The 16232-nt window shown below is 37.3% G+C and overlaps 1 protein-coding gene across 1 annotated transcript in view; it reads right to left on the bottom strand.

The window, feature by feature from the left end:
- The window catches only part of LOC120535958 (probable G-protein coupled receptor 149), a 34309-nt gene extending 21636 nt beyond the window's left edge, over positions 1-12673 (bottom strand). Inside the window, exons 1-4 of the mRNA XM_039764232.1 lie at positions 11469-12673; positions 10847-11039; positions 9265-9728; positions 3977-4544 (exon numbers count right to left, since the gene is read on the bottom strand). Of these exons, the coding sequence (XP_039620166.1) occupies positions 3977-4544; positions 9265-9728; positions 10847-11039; positions 11469-12440 (2197 nt within the window). The 5' untranslated portion in view covers positions 12441-12673. The remainder of the gene's footprint in view (positions 1-3976; positions 4545-9264; positions 9729-10846; positions 11040-11468) is intronic.
- Positions 12674-16232: the final 3559 nt, after the last annotated feature.

Genomic DNA, 16232 nt, shown 5'->3' with positions numbered 1-16232 from the left:
AACAGAAAAAATATAGCATTGGCCAGGTCCCAGATTTTCTCTCCCAGGCTTCCATGAAATTATTTCCAATTTTATCCTCGTTCACACATAATTATTATGATGTATTCTTATCTACTTTGATTTTCAATTTGCTATTCACCTAACACTAGACTGAATCACATCCATTTGCACTTCCATCCATTGTCTAACTAGCTTAATACAACGTACAAGATTGTAAGGGCCCTTGATTATCCTAGCAACATGCCACACAAGACAGAAACCAGCTCAAGAAAAGGTGTTTTTCCATCTGTGGTGTCTCAAACAATAAGTATTTTTTTTCTCTTTTGCTCCCTGAAACATTAATGAAATACTGTGGTAATTACTATAAAATTGCAGTACAGTATATGCAGGTAGGAAAATAGTTAAGGAACTGCTAGTAAAAAGCAGACAGCATAATGGCATGGAGCTTAATAATGCCTTAAATGTTATTTTGATTCAAATCACAGGTGACATCTGGGTACAGTTTGCATTTTCTCCTTCGTCTTTCTCTCCAGAGACATGATGGTGACCCTACATTGATCTAATAAGATAAAGTGTATAAGTGAGTGAAATTGACTTACCCAGATGGATTCCTTCTTTTGGCCTTTTCAAGCTTCCTGGAAAAGACTCTAGTGCTCTGCAAGTCTGATTGGGAAAAATCAAGTGAAATAACTGGATGGATGGCCTTACAGTGTTATTTCGCTCTAGGGTTCCCATACCTTTTTGAAATCTTTTAGTAAACTGATACATTTATTAACTGATTAACTTAAATTCCACAACTATGCAATCAAGGCTAAAAGTAAATGGTACTTTTTCTGTTATGTGCATTTGTTATAGTCCCACATATAGACATTTCCACAAATGGACAATTGGGAAAAAATATTATATGGCTTTATATTAGTTTTCCAAAATCTGCTGGACAAAAAAATTCAACCAACATTTAAAGAAAGATAATCAGATATTAAACAGCTTAGTAAATGTTATGCTTTCTGCCAAGAACATATTCATGTTTTTTTAATATTGTTGAACTCAATCGATCATATATAATAATTTAAAAGCAAGAAATTTTAAACAGTAGTATCATGAATAAATTTCCTGGGGCCTTGTAGCCATCCTCTACAGACCTGTTTTGCTAATAAATATAAAATATCTATATTTCATGTTTACCTTAGGTCAAGCAAAAGCAAGCAAACACACCATCCATTTGTGGCTAAACATTTTTCTTTTTAAACTTTTCTAAAAATAATTTACTTAGTGTTTCCATGGAGAGAAGAAATTTTCCATTATTATTCAGTATACACATACGCACCAACACACAATTACAGTTTCTTACATGTCAACAACCATTCCAAAGCTCTTCTGATATATTTGCTAAAGCATGATCTGCTGTACATGATTAGACTGAGCACACAGGCAGATCAGATAGATAGATAGATAGATAGATAGATAGATAGATAGATAGATAGATAGATAGATAGATAGATTATACTTTATTCATCCTCAAAATTAAATAAATATTTTACCAAAGCTCTCAAAAATATAAATAAATAATATCAAGCTTAAGGTTACAAAGAGCCAAGGATAGTTAATCTCAATCACACTACTGTCAATACAACTTTTGCTCAAACATATGACCTTTTAATTTAAAAAAAGCTTTGCACTCTGCTCACTACGCTTGCCAACCCCTGGGCCTATGCTACGCGCTTGCCTCTTTGCAGTTCTACCGCTCGCGTATGGGGATGTTGTTGTACAATTTAAATTGTAAATTAAATTGTTATTTTCATTGGAATTGCTACATATGCATAATAGAACTAACTATTTTACATTACAGCGAGTAATTAACTATATTAAAAATATAGTAAAACATAATAATTTCAAAGTAAATTATGTTTTATGTTGCGTTAGTTATTTGCTGTGTAATACAAATTTGTTCTGTTTGGCTTTGAAATGAACAAGCAAATGCTTTTTAAGCTTACAGTCTTACTGTAAAAATTCAGTAAAAAGTAATTAAATTTTTGTCAATATCGCATTGAATTTTGATTCTGTGTTTGGACTTACATTGTGAGAACACAATGTATAACTGCCCATGATTGAATTTAATTTCTTTCTAATAAATAAAACAACTTTTTCAAATGTTTGTCTATAAGATTTGTTCATTGTCTTTGCAAAAGCTATTCTAATGGGAAACTGTTAACGTTTTAATACATTAACAATTGTTTCAGCATAGTCTATTGATACACATTTAATCAATTTGCCGTGTTACCGATCGACATTTTTGGTGTAAATTCATTTGACTTCATCATTTCTAGGTGCTAGGATTGCCCGTGTACACACTTCTTTTGTTGATAACACTTCATGATGAAATTCTTCAATAAGATTTGGACATAATACGTCTTCTTTAATTGGGAACTTAAAGTGAGGAAAACGTTAAAATTTATAAGAGCTGAGAGAGCAAGAACTGTTTCTGTCAAAAGCATACACATAAATAAGGGGTGAGAATACCATTTGTATGCTTGAATATGGTTGAGAAGAGGGAGTGACTTGGAAAAAATCTCATGGCCAAAGTCTTGATTCGTGGGACTTGAAAAATTATCTTGAAAAAAGTCTTGTCTCGTCTCAGGATTTTTTATATTATAGATGTAAAAATATTATTTTCCTTTTTTAAAGTATTAATATTAATTTGTATTAATATTTTATGTTTAGATATTTAAAATATGTTCATCCAAATCTGTCTTGGTTGTTTTCTGATCTACTTTTGGGTATACTGTTCTTCACTATCTGCTGGTATTTTTATATCGGGTTTAACTATGGATGACCTATGCCTTCTTGTATTCATTTTGTTTTGGAATGTAGACTCCTTAAATTCTTTGCAAGCATTTTTACAATGAAAACTAAAAGTTAATCAAACAAAAAGCCACCCATTTTTTTAACCTGCTTAGTCTGTTAAAGAATCATGAAAGGCAAGGGGGAGAAGAGTAAAACAATAATTAAACAGTTATTATTAAATGAATAATTTTAGATGAATGGTGCTTGAAATGTTTCTAAATGATTATGTTAGTTGTTTATAGATGTGTTATACTGTACATGTTTTACCTTCCATCAGTTTTCTAACCTAATTCTCCAGTTTATGGTCACAGGGAGTTGTTTCTTAGCAGCACAAGGCAAAAGGCAGGAACCAACAAGATGTATAGCACATTTACACATGCATGAACACTGAACACGGTTTAGAATTAGCGGCTTCTTTGGGAGAAGGGAGGAAAACTTACAAACTTACTCTGTGTAAACTCCACACAGGCACTGAATCAAACCTAGAACCGTGAAGACACAAAATTATCCACAGTGACACCAGTACTGTGTGCTATTCATTAATTTTCCCATCTAACCTTTGTTCTAGCAGCATTGGGCACCACGCTGAAACAAACCTTAGACATGATGTGTAAGCTGTATTAATACTTGCAACTGGCTCTAAGAACATAGTGACAACTGTAACATTGATTACAGAAATTATGACAGAACTTAACTAAGAAATGATGCACAGCCTAAGGCCTGCAATAGAGTTCTTTGTTTGTTGTTGAGCTTCTGTTTGGAATGAGAGATGAAATTCATAAAAATTCTTATTATTTATAAGTGTTATTTAAACAGACTACACATGTGCAGACAACTTAAAAAAGGTTAAATGTTGAAACGGTGAAAATAAACCTAATGGAATCAAATTTTCTTTTTCACATACTGTACATATTTAAAAATATTAACCTCTTATTAAAGTATTTCAGGCTACCTGTGAACCACCTGAACAAAGTGAACAATGTGTACAATTTTATGGAGGATAACTAGGCCCATTAGCAGTTAATATTCAATGATGAAAAAGCTATTGAACTGATGGGTCACAAATAGATCTAAACAATGTTGCTCTGGTGCATGCAGTGCTATAGTGCTTTTCAAATGACCTCTTGCCTACATTTATTCGAGTCTTCTTCCTGTTTTCTGTAAGCCTCATTAAGTAATTGTATTTCCTCTTGGTAACCAGACTTATCCCGGTGCTGCTTTTTACTGTTCTGTCTGTGAGCCTCCACAGTGTCAGGAATTGATATATTGATATCAGTATCAGGATTGTTTGTGGGGATAAAAAGAGAATATGAAGCAGTTTCACCCAAGTCACAGGAGACAAATCTATTTTCTCTTCTAGAATAACGCAAAGAAGGTGATCTGGCGTGGGTTGAGGATTGGCTTATATTACTAACTATAGACACTGTGTCCATGGCTTCTTCATTGTCGCAGATTTCAAGTACTTCTAAATGGATTTTTACGTTTGTGTCCATAGCGCCATTTGGAGTCTCATCAATGTTTGGCTCATGGCCCACGCTCTTGGAACGGTAAACCTCAATTTTTTTAGCCGTTGGAGTAATTTTCTGTCCATCACTACTGACTTCATAGGTGGAAAGAGACAAAGTTTTGCCAGTTGGTGCATGAAGTGATACTGTCCCTTGGAATGCACAAAGAGGTATAGCTAATCCTCCAGTGGATCTCTGTAAAAAACAAGCAAACAAATCAATGCAAAAAAAAAAAAGTAAATAAAACTGAAGCATTTATATAACATTATTACACATTATTGTTTTCATAACAGCTAAATTAGTCCTTATCTATCTATCTATCTATCTATCTATCTATCTATCTATCTATCTATCTATCTATCTATCTATTGTCTTTCCAGCTAGCTGCAAATCTCTCTGTATGCTTTATTATTTTTCTTGTCTATAGTTCTCTTCAGAATACTTATGCCTGTCTATCCATGTATTGTTTTCCATATTGTATTAGTCTTTTAGAAAATGGCTTCTCAGTCTGTCATATACAGTAAATTAGAGTATGACAAATACATAAATAAATGTAAAGGTAACTTTCAAATGTTGTATTCAAATTCAACAAATGAAAGTCATGCTATTTGCTTTTAAATTTGAAGGATATATGCCATGTGAATATCCCTTCTGCATACTGTCTATGGCACACCTACTGTATATCAAGGAGGAAAATGATTTTTATTTTTTTAAAGATTGCACACAGAGCGCATAATAGATATACTGTACTTAGCTACAGAGCAGCAGTGAAAGCATATTAAACTGTAAGCTATTCAGAGCAATTCTTGAAGTACCTTTTGTGAGGACCTTTTTCTAATTCTGTCCTATTGAACCACAGCCATCTTACCTAATTTTACAGTCAGTCTTTTAAAACAGAGGTGTTGGTTTATCTGTTATATTCAAACTGTATTATTTTTTCCTGGATGTATTATTTTAAGAACTGCTCACAATTTGATTGTTGTCATATGTGACATTTATTTTGATAATTCTGGGTGATAAGGGCTTTTTATCAACGGGTAGTTATTTTTAAAATATCCTTATATGCAGTGATCATTTTAAGACTAATAGAGATATCATATATTGTTTCAAATACATAGTGATTATTAGGCTAAAATCTTGCCGACAACTTAATAAGGTAAAATGCTCAAAGCTAAAAGGAAACAGAGCAATCTAAAAAGTACTCTAAGCAAAACATGAAATGTAGACATGCAATAATTAAATAGAAAAATCAGAATATGAAACTTATAAGTATAAAGTTATTGATCTGTTCTCATCTTCATATGGTTACACCAGAAAACAACAATTAGGATATGATCAGAAAAGTGAGAACAAAACAGATTTTTTTAACCTGCATAATTAAATTCAGGGTTATGGGGTTAGTGAGAGGGCAAGAACGTATGCCAGCAGCATTGGGCATATTGCAGCAACAAACTATGGACAGCACACACACACACAATGGGCTGATTTAGAGATTCCATACAACCTAAATAACTTGTTCTTGTAATGTGGGTGGAAACCAGTGGTACCTGGTGTGGCGGATGGCCGGAGACCCTGCCCAGCCAGGATGCCTGGAAAGACCGGGAGAGGGACAATACCTCCACTGGGCAATGAGAGGACCGTCGCCCTGGTCTGCATGGGGGCTAAAGGTTCAGAGCTTAGAAGCTCAACCATGCTGGGACCCATGGCCACCACCAGGGGGTGCCTGGAGGATTATGGAGCCCTGGACTGCAGCACTTACACCACAACCGGAGGTGCTGCCGGAAGAGATTCCAGGCACACCCAGTGTGCGGGTGCTCATGCGGCACTTCCGCCACACCAGGAAGTGCCGTCAGAAGATCATCATGAAGCACCTGGAGGCCACCTCACTCCATTAGTCGAGCTGGAGTTGGGAGGAACAGGATGGAGCTTAAGTTTGGATGAGTGAGGGTGACAGAAAGAGAATAAGAAAGAAATACTCAATTCTGCAAGTTCAATATGAAAAAAAAAAAACACAGGACAGACTGGGTTTTAAAATTATTACTGTCATACAGTCCTAAAAACAAGCATTCAGTATTTCACTTTGTCTCAGGTTGTAGTAAATAATGTTTATTTTCTATGTAATTTTTAACTTTGTATGCTTTTTAACAGTTTGTTATTTCTGACAAACTTCAAAATCAGAATGCTACACTGATAGAAGTAGACTATCACCATGAGATGAGTGAAGACTATTCTCATGCTAAACAGAAACTCTATTTAGCGTATACTTCTGAAGACATATTATGATAATTTTCTTCCTCAAATATACAGTAAGTGCACACAGTTTCCATTAATTGTGTCAAATATATTGTTCTATCAACACATGTGAAACCAGTTACTGTATTTGTCCACACTGTAACAGAAAAACTAAAAATATCTTTTAAAAACAAATGTTAAAATATCATGAAATCTTGCTATTTTAATAAACTGCAGTCAAACCTGTCTTGGTAGTACTGGACAGGAGGGAAACAATTGAAAGTGGAATAGCAGCCTATGGCAGGAAATTTACAGAGACAAATTTAGAGTCACCTGTTGACCTAAAATGCATTCCTTTGGGAGTGCCAGTCTAGAATTGCCAACTAACATAACCTGTATGTTTTTTGGGATTCAAGAGGAAACCTGGAGTACTTCAGGAAAATCCAAGCAGACATGGGAAGAATGCACACAAATCACACAGAGAGCAAGCGGGTGAAGGATCTCGGCCCAAGATCTGTCTATTTTTGTTGTGTACCGATTAAATAAGTATAAAATTCTGAGTTAGGCTAATTTACAACTCTAAACAGTCTTGTTGTAAGTGAATGTGTGTGTAAGTTAGTGTGTCTGTGTGTAAGTGTGCCACATGATGCTCTGCTGCCCCATCCAAGGATGACTGCTGCCTTGTACCTGATAATACTGGAATTGGTTCCCTATGACTGTTAATTTGAAAGCAAATCCAACAAATGGACTGATGGAATAAAAATACTTTCATTGAAAGTTTTGGGTGCTGAAGTATTTCTAATCTAATGAAGTGCTAATGAAATTAAAGCTGATTCTGGGTACATAATGACATATCACACATAAGTTATAAACATTTACTGTATACTATTGTACCACTGCCCTCAACCAAAACATCAAGCAAATCTAAACAAACTTTAATTAACAATTATATTCTTTTGAACCTTCGTCACAGAAAACTGGAATGGGCAGGTTGTAATACATCCATCCAACCCACTATATCCTAATACAGGGTCATTGGTGGAGCCAATTCCATCCAACACAGGGCACAAGGCAGGAACAAACCCTCAGCATGTCTTTGGACTGTGGGAGGAAACCCACGCAGACATGGGGAGAACATGCAAACTCCATGCAGTGAGGACCCAGGAAGCGAACGCAGGTCTCCTTACTGCGAGGCAGCAGTGCTGCCACTGTGCCACCTGGTTTTAATACAGCAACTCAATATTAATGTAGTGGATATTTTGGGCTAAGAGTCACTTGAATCTAAAATCTCCCTGTTACCTATGGAAAGATAGGTCCAAAAAGACTGCAAAACAAACTGTGCAGTAGCACAGCTTTGATTTAACCATTAGGCTAGAATTTCACTCTTGACTTTCTGCTACATCCATGATATAACCTTGGAGTTGAATATCATGTGATTAAATTGCCATCAATTCAGCCATCTTTTCATCTTGTGGGCTTCAGGGAAATAATAAAACCCCACTGCAATATGCTCAGCTCATATTGAATATGGCTACATTGCCTATACAGTTGCAAAAAAAAAAAAAAGTTTAAAAAAATACTGTGATCTAACACAAAATAAAACCCCCAACTAACCACACTGTATTAATTTCATCAGGTCTTTCCAACTGATCCCCATGTACAAGTTGGAGTAATTTTTTGCTTTTGGATTGAGGCCTACTGAATCAACTATAAGCCAAGAAAATGGAAGAATGTTGCAGTCTATGTGACTTTTGTAAAGTGATGGAAGAAAATACACTTTTTTGAATAAAGCAGTTCCACAGCAATTACAATCTATCTATCTATCTATCTATCTATCTATCTATCTATCTATCTATCTATCTATCTATCTATCTATCTATCTATCTATCTATCTATCTATCTATCTATCTATCTATATGCTTGTATGGGTATGTACAGCCGAAACACTGTGTCCTTAACCTTCTTTCCATTTCAGCATGAAAATAACCATTATATATCTTTAATAGTATAGTTATACCTAAAGTAGAAATCACTTTCAGAAAGCAAAAGAGATAGGGAGGACCTTTACTTCATTTTGATTTGGAATATAAGACTTCTTTTTAACACTCTAAACATGTTACACTTATGACATGATTCCAAATTATTTTACTATTATAATTTACAAATGTGTATTTTACGTATTATATTTCATCTTAATCATAATAAGGACATTATAATGTGTTGTATATAAAAAGTCATATCTTTGTCCTTATCATGGTTCATGTTCAATAAATTAAGTAAACATGTAGTTGACATTTCAGTATGCTTTATCTTAAATGGAGAAAAAAATCGATGTACTTAAGAGTAACACATTATCAATACAATTATAATTACAGTAAATGTTATGTATACCTTAATACACAGATATATAGATGTTATGAGTAACGTTAAATTTGACCAAAAATACAAGTACTTAATAATAATTAAGAATAATTGCACAATAAAAAATATCAATTTTTAATTAAGATGCCCAACACAAGAAAAATGAAGACGGACAACAAAGTTTAATGACATGATTTAAGCAGATATTATTAAAAAAAAACCGGTGCATTGATGCATTTTCTGACATTTGCAGTTAGGTTTTGTTTTGACCAAGACCTCAGGTATAACATCCTAATGAAAGAGTACTAGCTAAAAGCGTTACCTGTCGAGGAGTTCTTTCCGATTTACTTCGACACCATTCCCAGTCTGTGAGTTCCAGTTTTCGACACTCTTCGTGGGACAATCTCCTGTCTGGACCCTCAAATACAGGAGAGTCCTCCAGGCTGTTTTCTTCTTTGACTGATGATCCAGTCATGCTAAAGTGAAAGCTGTGAGATCCACCAGCCCTTTCTCTCACGCGTTCAGGTTTCGCCTCCACTGTTAGACTTTTCTGAAAGTCTGTCTGTAAGGAGCTGTCTTTCAAAGCCGTGGTTCTGAATTCAAGGCTGCCTTGTCTGGACAGTCGACAGGCCTCGATTTGATAAGATTTTTGCTTCTCTGAGTTATGGTTCGTAAGATTAAAGTAGGGCGGACATTTTTCAGCCCTGAAATTATTTGGTTCAGTTATTTTATAAATCCCATGCCCTTGCTGGAATGACAGATTGAACTGAAATCCTCGCTTTTTCACTGAAAGGCAAGATAGAGAATGCGATAAGAAAGCGGATATTTTGGACAGAATGTTTGAACATTTAAATTTAAATGAAAATAAAAAACAATCCGTGTTTATTTGTGAATATATCTGTGCATGGCAGAGGTGGGGGGTACAAAATGATATATATTAAAAATAATTTCAAAATATATAAGCTGATCAATATAAAGAAACACATACAGTATTGTTTGCACTTGAGGCAATAAAATGAAAACTGAACCCTATATTGCAGACATTGAAGCGTGTTCCAGATTATGCATGAAAAGGTGTAGACATTTAAGGCGGATTTCTTAGTAATGTGGCTAAAGTACTAATTGAATTTCCTTTATCCCACCTTACAAAGCAAGTCAGCCCATTGGGTGACAACGGCGGCTATCGTCATGTGAGGAGCGCCTTTTAGGTAAGTTGAAGGGCTCGAACTCCGGACACCAAGGGGGTCAGACCCTGCGCACACCTTCAATGTACTGACTTTGAGCACCGGACAACGAAAGGCGCCGTTTAGGTAAGTTAAGGGGTGCGGGCTCCGGACACTGAGGGACATTTATCATCCTATTCCTGCAACAGCCAATTGGGCTTCATTTGGGTTTCGACCGTCACTGCCACTTTATGCATATGTATAACAAATAAAGTAGGAGTATTGAATATGTGTAAATTCAGACTTGTAACGAATATATTACAAAAACATTGTAGCATAGTAAGTAGTTATTAGTTAATTCACATTCAGTGTCAAAACTACTTAAAAATAAAATCAGCTAATCTTAATAAACAGCGTGGGTTTGTTTATCGGTGACATTTATTTTCATAAATTGTACCATCTGTGTGTGCAACCTGTTGACATAAGTGAATCAAATAGTTGCATCGTTACGTTTATTCATTTTGCAAACACATTCTGCTGAAATCATACAGTAAAGCTCATGTTGGGTGGCAGGATGGGGGTTTGTAGTGGTTGTACGTTATGGGGTCTTCGCCATTAGTTTTCCTAGTGTGCGGTACACAAAACCTGACCTTACTTTAACTCATACAGCCTGAGGAGAAAGGGGGAATTGAATGTTCGTCAGAGAAACCGAGCGCAAAGCCTTGACTGCCGGAATCTTACCCCGAGCTGAGTCTGGAGACATTGTGTATGCTGTCCTCTTGCAGTTAATAAAGCAGCCACAGGGCAGGTGGATCCAACGCTCAGACAGAACAAACACGGGCGTGACCGCCGCAGACAGCAGAGTCAGAACAAAACTCAGCGTCTCGAAGGAGGAGCTGCTGAAATGAATGACATGACCAACCAGCAACTGTATCTGCAAAACAGCATTAAGAAATAATGCAAAGCACTCATTGATTTAGTTACATAACAGTAAGAGCTCGACTCAACGACAATGCTGACCTGGAAAAGGTGGCAAGTCTCTGGATGAAAATATTGCTAATAGATATTTCATTTGGGGGCAAAAATGTTAGTGAGTCCAGCCTGCAGACACAAAATGCCACATTAAAGCAATAAAGTGGAACCAAGAGATAACATCATTATATTTTGCATCTGTCTACGTTATATTGTGTAATTAACTATGTCTTTGATTTTAAATTAGGTTCAGTTAAAGTGGCTTAAAAAATTACAATTCCATTGGTAAAAATATAGTCAATAAAACTCAGCTGACTTTTTCAGTTAAGACAGAACAAAAACCTAGAATTCCGAGGCGCTGCGTGCATTCGCACCCAGTATGATTGCTTACCATCATGGGCATCCATAAAATTATTCTGGCCATGCACAGAATCAAGGCAAATCTCTTTTGTGCAAAGAAAACAGGAGACTTGGTCATGATGTGATCATTTCTTTGAAGCCTGGCGGCATCTGTCCCCGGACGTGCATGATTCTCGATGTTGCTCTTTAACAGTCCAGGTTCAAGGCTGAAAATCTCCTTCTCCTTCCTGAAACTTTTTTCAGTGCTGTCTTCCCTAGAAAAAATCGACACATTGCTAATCGGCGTGACCCCATCAGACGTCGGAACTCCGGTCATCTCACAATAACTGGGATCAAAGGCTTTCTGCTGGTCGTCCGAACACAGCAGCCGATATGAGAGAGGGACTGAAAAAATAGCCACAAGGCAGAAGCTGAAGGCGTACAAAACAAAAATGAGTAAAACGTAGGAACTGAGGCTGTCTGGGAAGCAACCCCAGGACTTTGGAGTGAATGAGCCCCAGCCACATAAAGGTAAGATGCTGACAGTAAGACTAATAATCCATATCGCAATGACGGCCCACAGGATCCTAAGCGGCCGCCTGGCCGCTTGAAAAGCTCCGAAAAATTTGGTCACATAGAAAGTGTACGCTGCAATCAAACCTGCCTTTAAATTGCTAGATAATCCTTGGAAGAGGAACAAAAGTGCAGATGAAGTGCACAGTGTATTTGTCTGATGATTCTCCTTCCACTGCATAAACATAAAAACCGATACTGGCACCACACTAATAAGGTCATCGATGGACAGCGCAGCCACGATGAGAGACAGAGAGCTTTTAGTCCGAATTCTCAGCAAAGATAATAACTGATAGATGCTGCCCACCAAAGTTAGTAAGACGATAATAAATGACACGCAAAACAAAAGTACGCTGCTCTGCCTTTGGGCATCATTTGATTCCATTCTTTCGTAGATTTCCGTAAAAAATGTAGTTTTGTTCAAAAACACAGAACTGGATGTTGCAGACATATTTTTAAGTTGTTTTCCCCTCTCCTTCTTCTGCACCGTTTGCTTCAGCCAACCGCCCTCACGTTAGTGTCCCACAAGTTGAGCCTTTGGCTTTCTGGCAGTGCAGCTAAGTTCGCCCCCTACGGAGAGCGTGTTATGGAGTTCGGTTTTACAGAACAAGCTTTCATCTTCCTTTCCACTTCGCTTGATGGCAAGGTACCCAGCTGATACCGGGCAATGGAAAAAGGATTCATCGCCGAGTATGAATCGGATGCCTTTGTGTCAAAGAAGCTCTCCTGTTTAAAAAGAAAAGAAAAAAAGAAGGTAGTAAAGGAAGAAGACCTCTAGAATTTGAAACATATCATTGGGATTATCGTCTTAGCCACACGCGAATACAGAGAAGAGCAAGAAAGGGGAGCGGATGCTTCTTTGGATTTACATCACAGATTGAATAATGAATGGGATCGCGATCTGCCGCTGCCCTGTGCCTGAAGCTGCAAATGGGAGGAGGCGGAATGAAATCTCGACGTTCCCGCCCCCAGTCTCCAGTTTAATCTGAGAGAACAGGCGAGAGATACTGTTGACAGTCGTGTCATGTAAACTGCCGCAGACGAGTTTTGTCTTTTGTTCACTAAATCATTTTGCTTGATTAACGATAGATCCTCTGTGTACAAATAGTAATGATAAAATACCCTGTCGCCGTACGTAGTGTTTGGAGTGTAGGTTCGTTTGTTTTCTAACTCGCTTTATTCAGTTCATGGTCGCTGATTATTCCGAATAATAAAACAGGCGGAATAAGGAAAATACATTAAAAACCTTCTCAGAGTAGCTAACTCTCTTCTAGGTTTGCGCGTTGCGTTTTCAGTTGATCCAGGATTATAGCTTAAGGATGAACAGTTAAAGTTTTTTTATTTGTATTATTTGAGCTTCACACTGCAGAATACTAAGTCGTGTAGTGTACGTTTTCACACAAAGATTTCTTCATCTGGTTATGGTGGTAGTAGCAGTAGTAGTAAATGTGTCGAGTACAGTGAAATGAGTGCTTGCATGTCCGACCACCATGGGTTTCTTTGCGCCACCTATCACATATTCCTATAATAAACCAGAAGTCAGTGCACACTTTGATAAAGGAACAAGACTGGTAAAATGGGATTTACTTCAGTTCTTCAGGTGTCTTTGTGGCAGAATTGGCACTCCAGCCACCACAAAAAAAACCTCGCACTGTTCCATTGCATCTGGTGCTGAGGTGGCTGCACTTGGGTCCTAATCAGGGATCCTGAGGTGGTTTCTCATGTGGTGGGTGCGGCAAAGCGCTCTGTCAGTAAATGCTCCTATAACATCTCCTTCGTCTCTTCAGGTATCCACAACTGAAAGAATGTCCATCATATACAAATTATGATAGTAATGATGAAGTTATATATTTATTTTAGTTATTTCTATAGCTTTTAAACTATATGACATTACTAAGACAAAAATCATATGTTTTAATACCCCATTTACAATTTAAGATTCACATATCTGCTTAAGAATAAGTGTTAAAGATTCTCCAGAAGGATGATACAGAGCTGTGGTTCCCAACCTTTTCTATGTCCCACACCCCTAGAAAATGTCTGATTCATGTTCACACCCCTTATAACAGCCACATGTCATCTGAAGATGAAGAAGTCAAAGAACTGATTTTTATTGATCCATAGTACTTTAGGTGAACAAATTGAATTAAAAAATAGCTTTTAACTCCATGCATAAAATGTAAATATAAATTGAGCAATTTAGCTTTATAAATGTCAATAATCTTGAAATGTATCCCCTGTAAAATGTTGACACTCGATTGACGATCTGGAGGTTTTGGGGTATCCCGTGAAGTATTAAGTGCTCTGAGGAAGTGACATACAACAATCAAGGGGTCTGAAGAATTGGAGATCCCTATAAAACGTCGGGTGCCAGTATGCCAAAATAAGTAATGACACACTGCCAACAAGCTTTGTCCACTGATAACACCTGCACTGCTGATCCAAAACAGTTTAAACAGCCTGACTTGTCCAACCCTGGCAAAAAGGTTGATCACACCTCCAAATCAGTGACATTTCACCATCAATGCTTGCACAGAAATCAATACCAGACCTCAACCTTCTCTATAGATCATTGCAAAGTACAAATTCCATTCTGTTAAAAAAATTTCTTCACCCTTACAACCGCTAAGCCTGAAGCAAGGAACTTGCTAGATTGCCCATTTATATGGCTCATTTGAAAGTGACCATTGCAAGCAAAGTACTTGATGCTTTTCATATCATAGAACAGGAGCACTAAATAACAAATGACCTACAAATGACGCACACTGCAAGGCACCGACTGAAACACAATAAAGTTGGATCACGCACCTCACTTAAGTTTGGTGAATCACAACACAGCCCTTCTTTTAGTAGCACCCCCTGAAATGCCATCTTAAGACTATTTTTGGTTCCCAAAACAACTATCAGGTTACCGAAAGAACCTTCATACATTTAGATACTGTATTTAACAAGTTACATAAACAGCCATGAATAGATTATAAGAGATTTTTGAAATACCAATGGGTTTCTGATTTTAAAAGAACTGCTGCTGCATATCCTCCAGGTCCTCCAACTTACAGGTTTGGCACTCCAGCCACCATAAAAAACCTCACACTCTTCCAATATGGTGCTGAGGTGTCACCCACTGCAGTTGTGTCCAAATCCAGGTGGTTTGTTGTGTGGTGGGTGCAGCGATGTGTTATACATGCCTCTCCTCCTCCTTCATAGTAATGCTAAGTCTAGGTTTTCTTGATCTGTTAATATCCTGCTAGATAGCCCACTATGCATTAAATATTTCAGTTTTGTGTGCCTATCAAAGCCCAAAGAAGTAATTTCCTATCCAAAGATCCCTTCATAGAATGAAATGGTTGTTTGTGAAGTAATGGTTCAATGAGGAACCACACAACCCAGGAAAGCTCCCATAAAGGACCATTAACTTTAAGAGTGTAGTGGGTGGTGAGAGGAGCCTTGGCAGTAGCTTTGGGAGGAAAGAAGGAACCTGCCCTGTATGGATGGCAATCTATTGCATGGCAGTGCCCACACACACACATACAAGGAGCCAATGTAGAACTGCCATTTAAAAAAAACAGAATAACTGGTGAAAAACCCATGTGGACATGAGGGAAAATGTAAAAACACCTCGCAGACAGCATAGCACAAAACCCCAGAGGCTGGATCCATGAGTCAGCAGTGCAAGCCACTGCTGGCTGCACCACCACTTATAAAATTATATATTTTTTAGTCATTACATATTAGCAGAGCAGACCTTTCCATTTTTCAACATTTACACCGGAGTGCCGCAGTAGTAACCACTGCTGCTGTACACAGCCTTCGGACTCTGGCAGCTGGTCACTGGCTGTATCCAGTTTGTATGTTTTTCACCAGGTTTTTCTCTTGTATTCCAAAGATATTCAGATTTCTAAATTAGCCTGTTATAAATGGATGCACTTTGTGATAGACTGGCACCCCATCCAGGACTGGTTAATGCCTTGCACTGCATACTTCTTTGGTGAAATTAAACTCTTACAAGTACAAAACTAAATTACAAGGTTCAGGGAACTGATAGATGGATTGGTGGAGCTGTTGTTAAATGACTGAAAAGGAGTAAACTACTGGAAGATTACACCTTGGTATTATCAGCAGAAGACTGTCACCTTCTTCCTAATCCTAAACTCTTTTTTTAATCCAAAACACTAAAAACAGCATTGAAACCTGCCCTGCATGGTGCACTCATGTGCTCACCTTCTCACACATAATCTAATTT

The sequence above is a fragment of the Polypterus senegalus genome, chromosome 1, assembly GCF_016835505.1.
Source record: "Polypterus senegalus isolate Bchr_013 chromosome 1, ASM1683550v1, whole genome shotgun sequence".
NCBI classification, from domain to species: domain Eukaryota; kingdom Metazoa; phylum Chordata; class Cladistia; order Polypteriformes; family Polypteridae; genus Polypterus; species Polypterus senegalus.
This window is presented reverse-complemented; position numbering and strand designations above follow the sequence as displayed.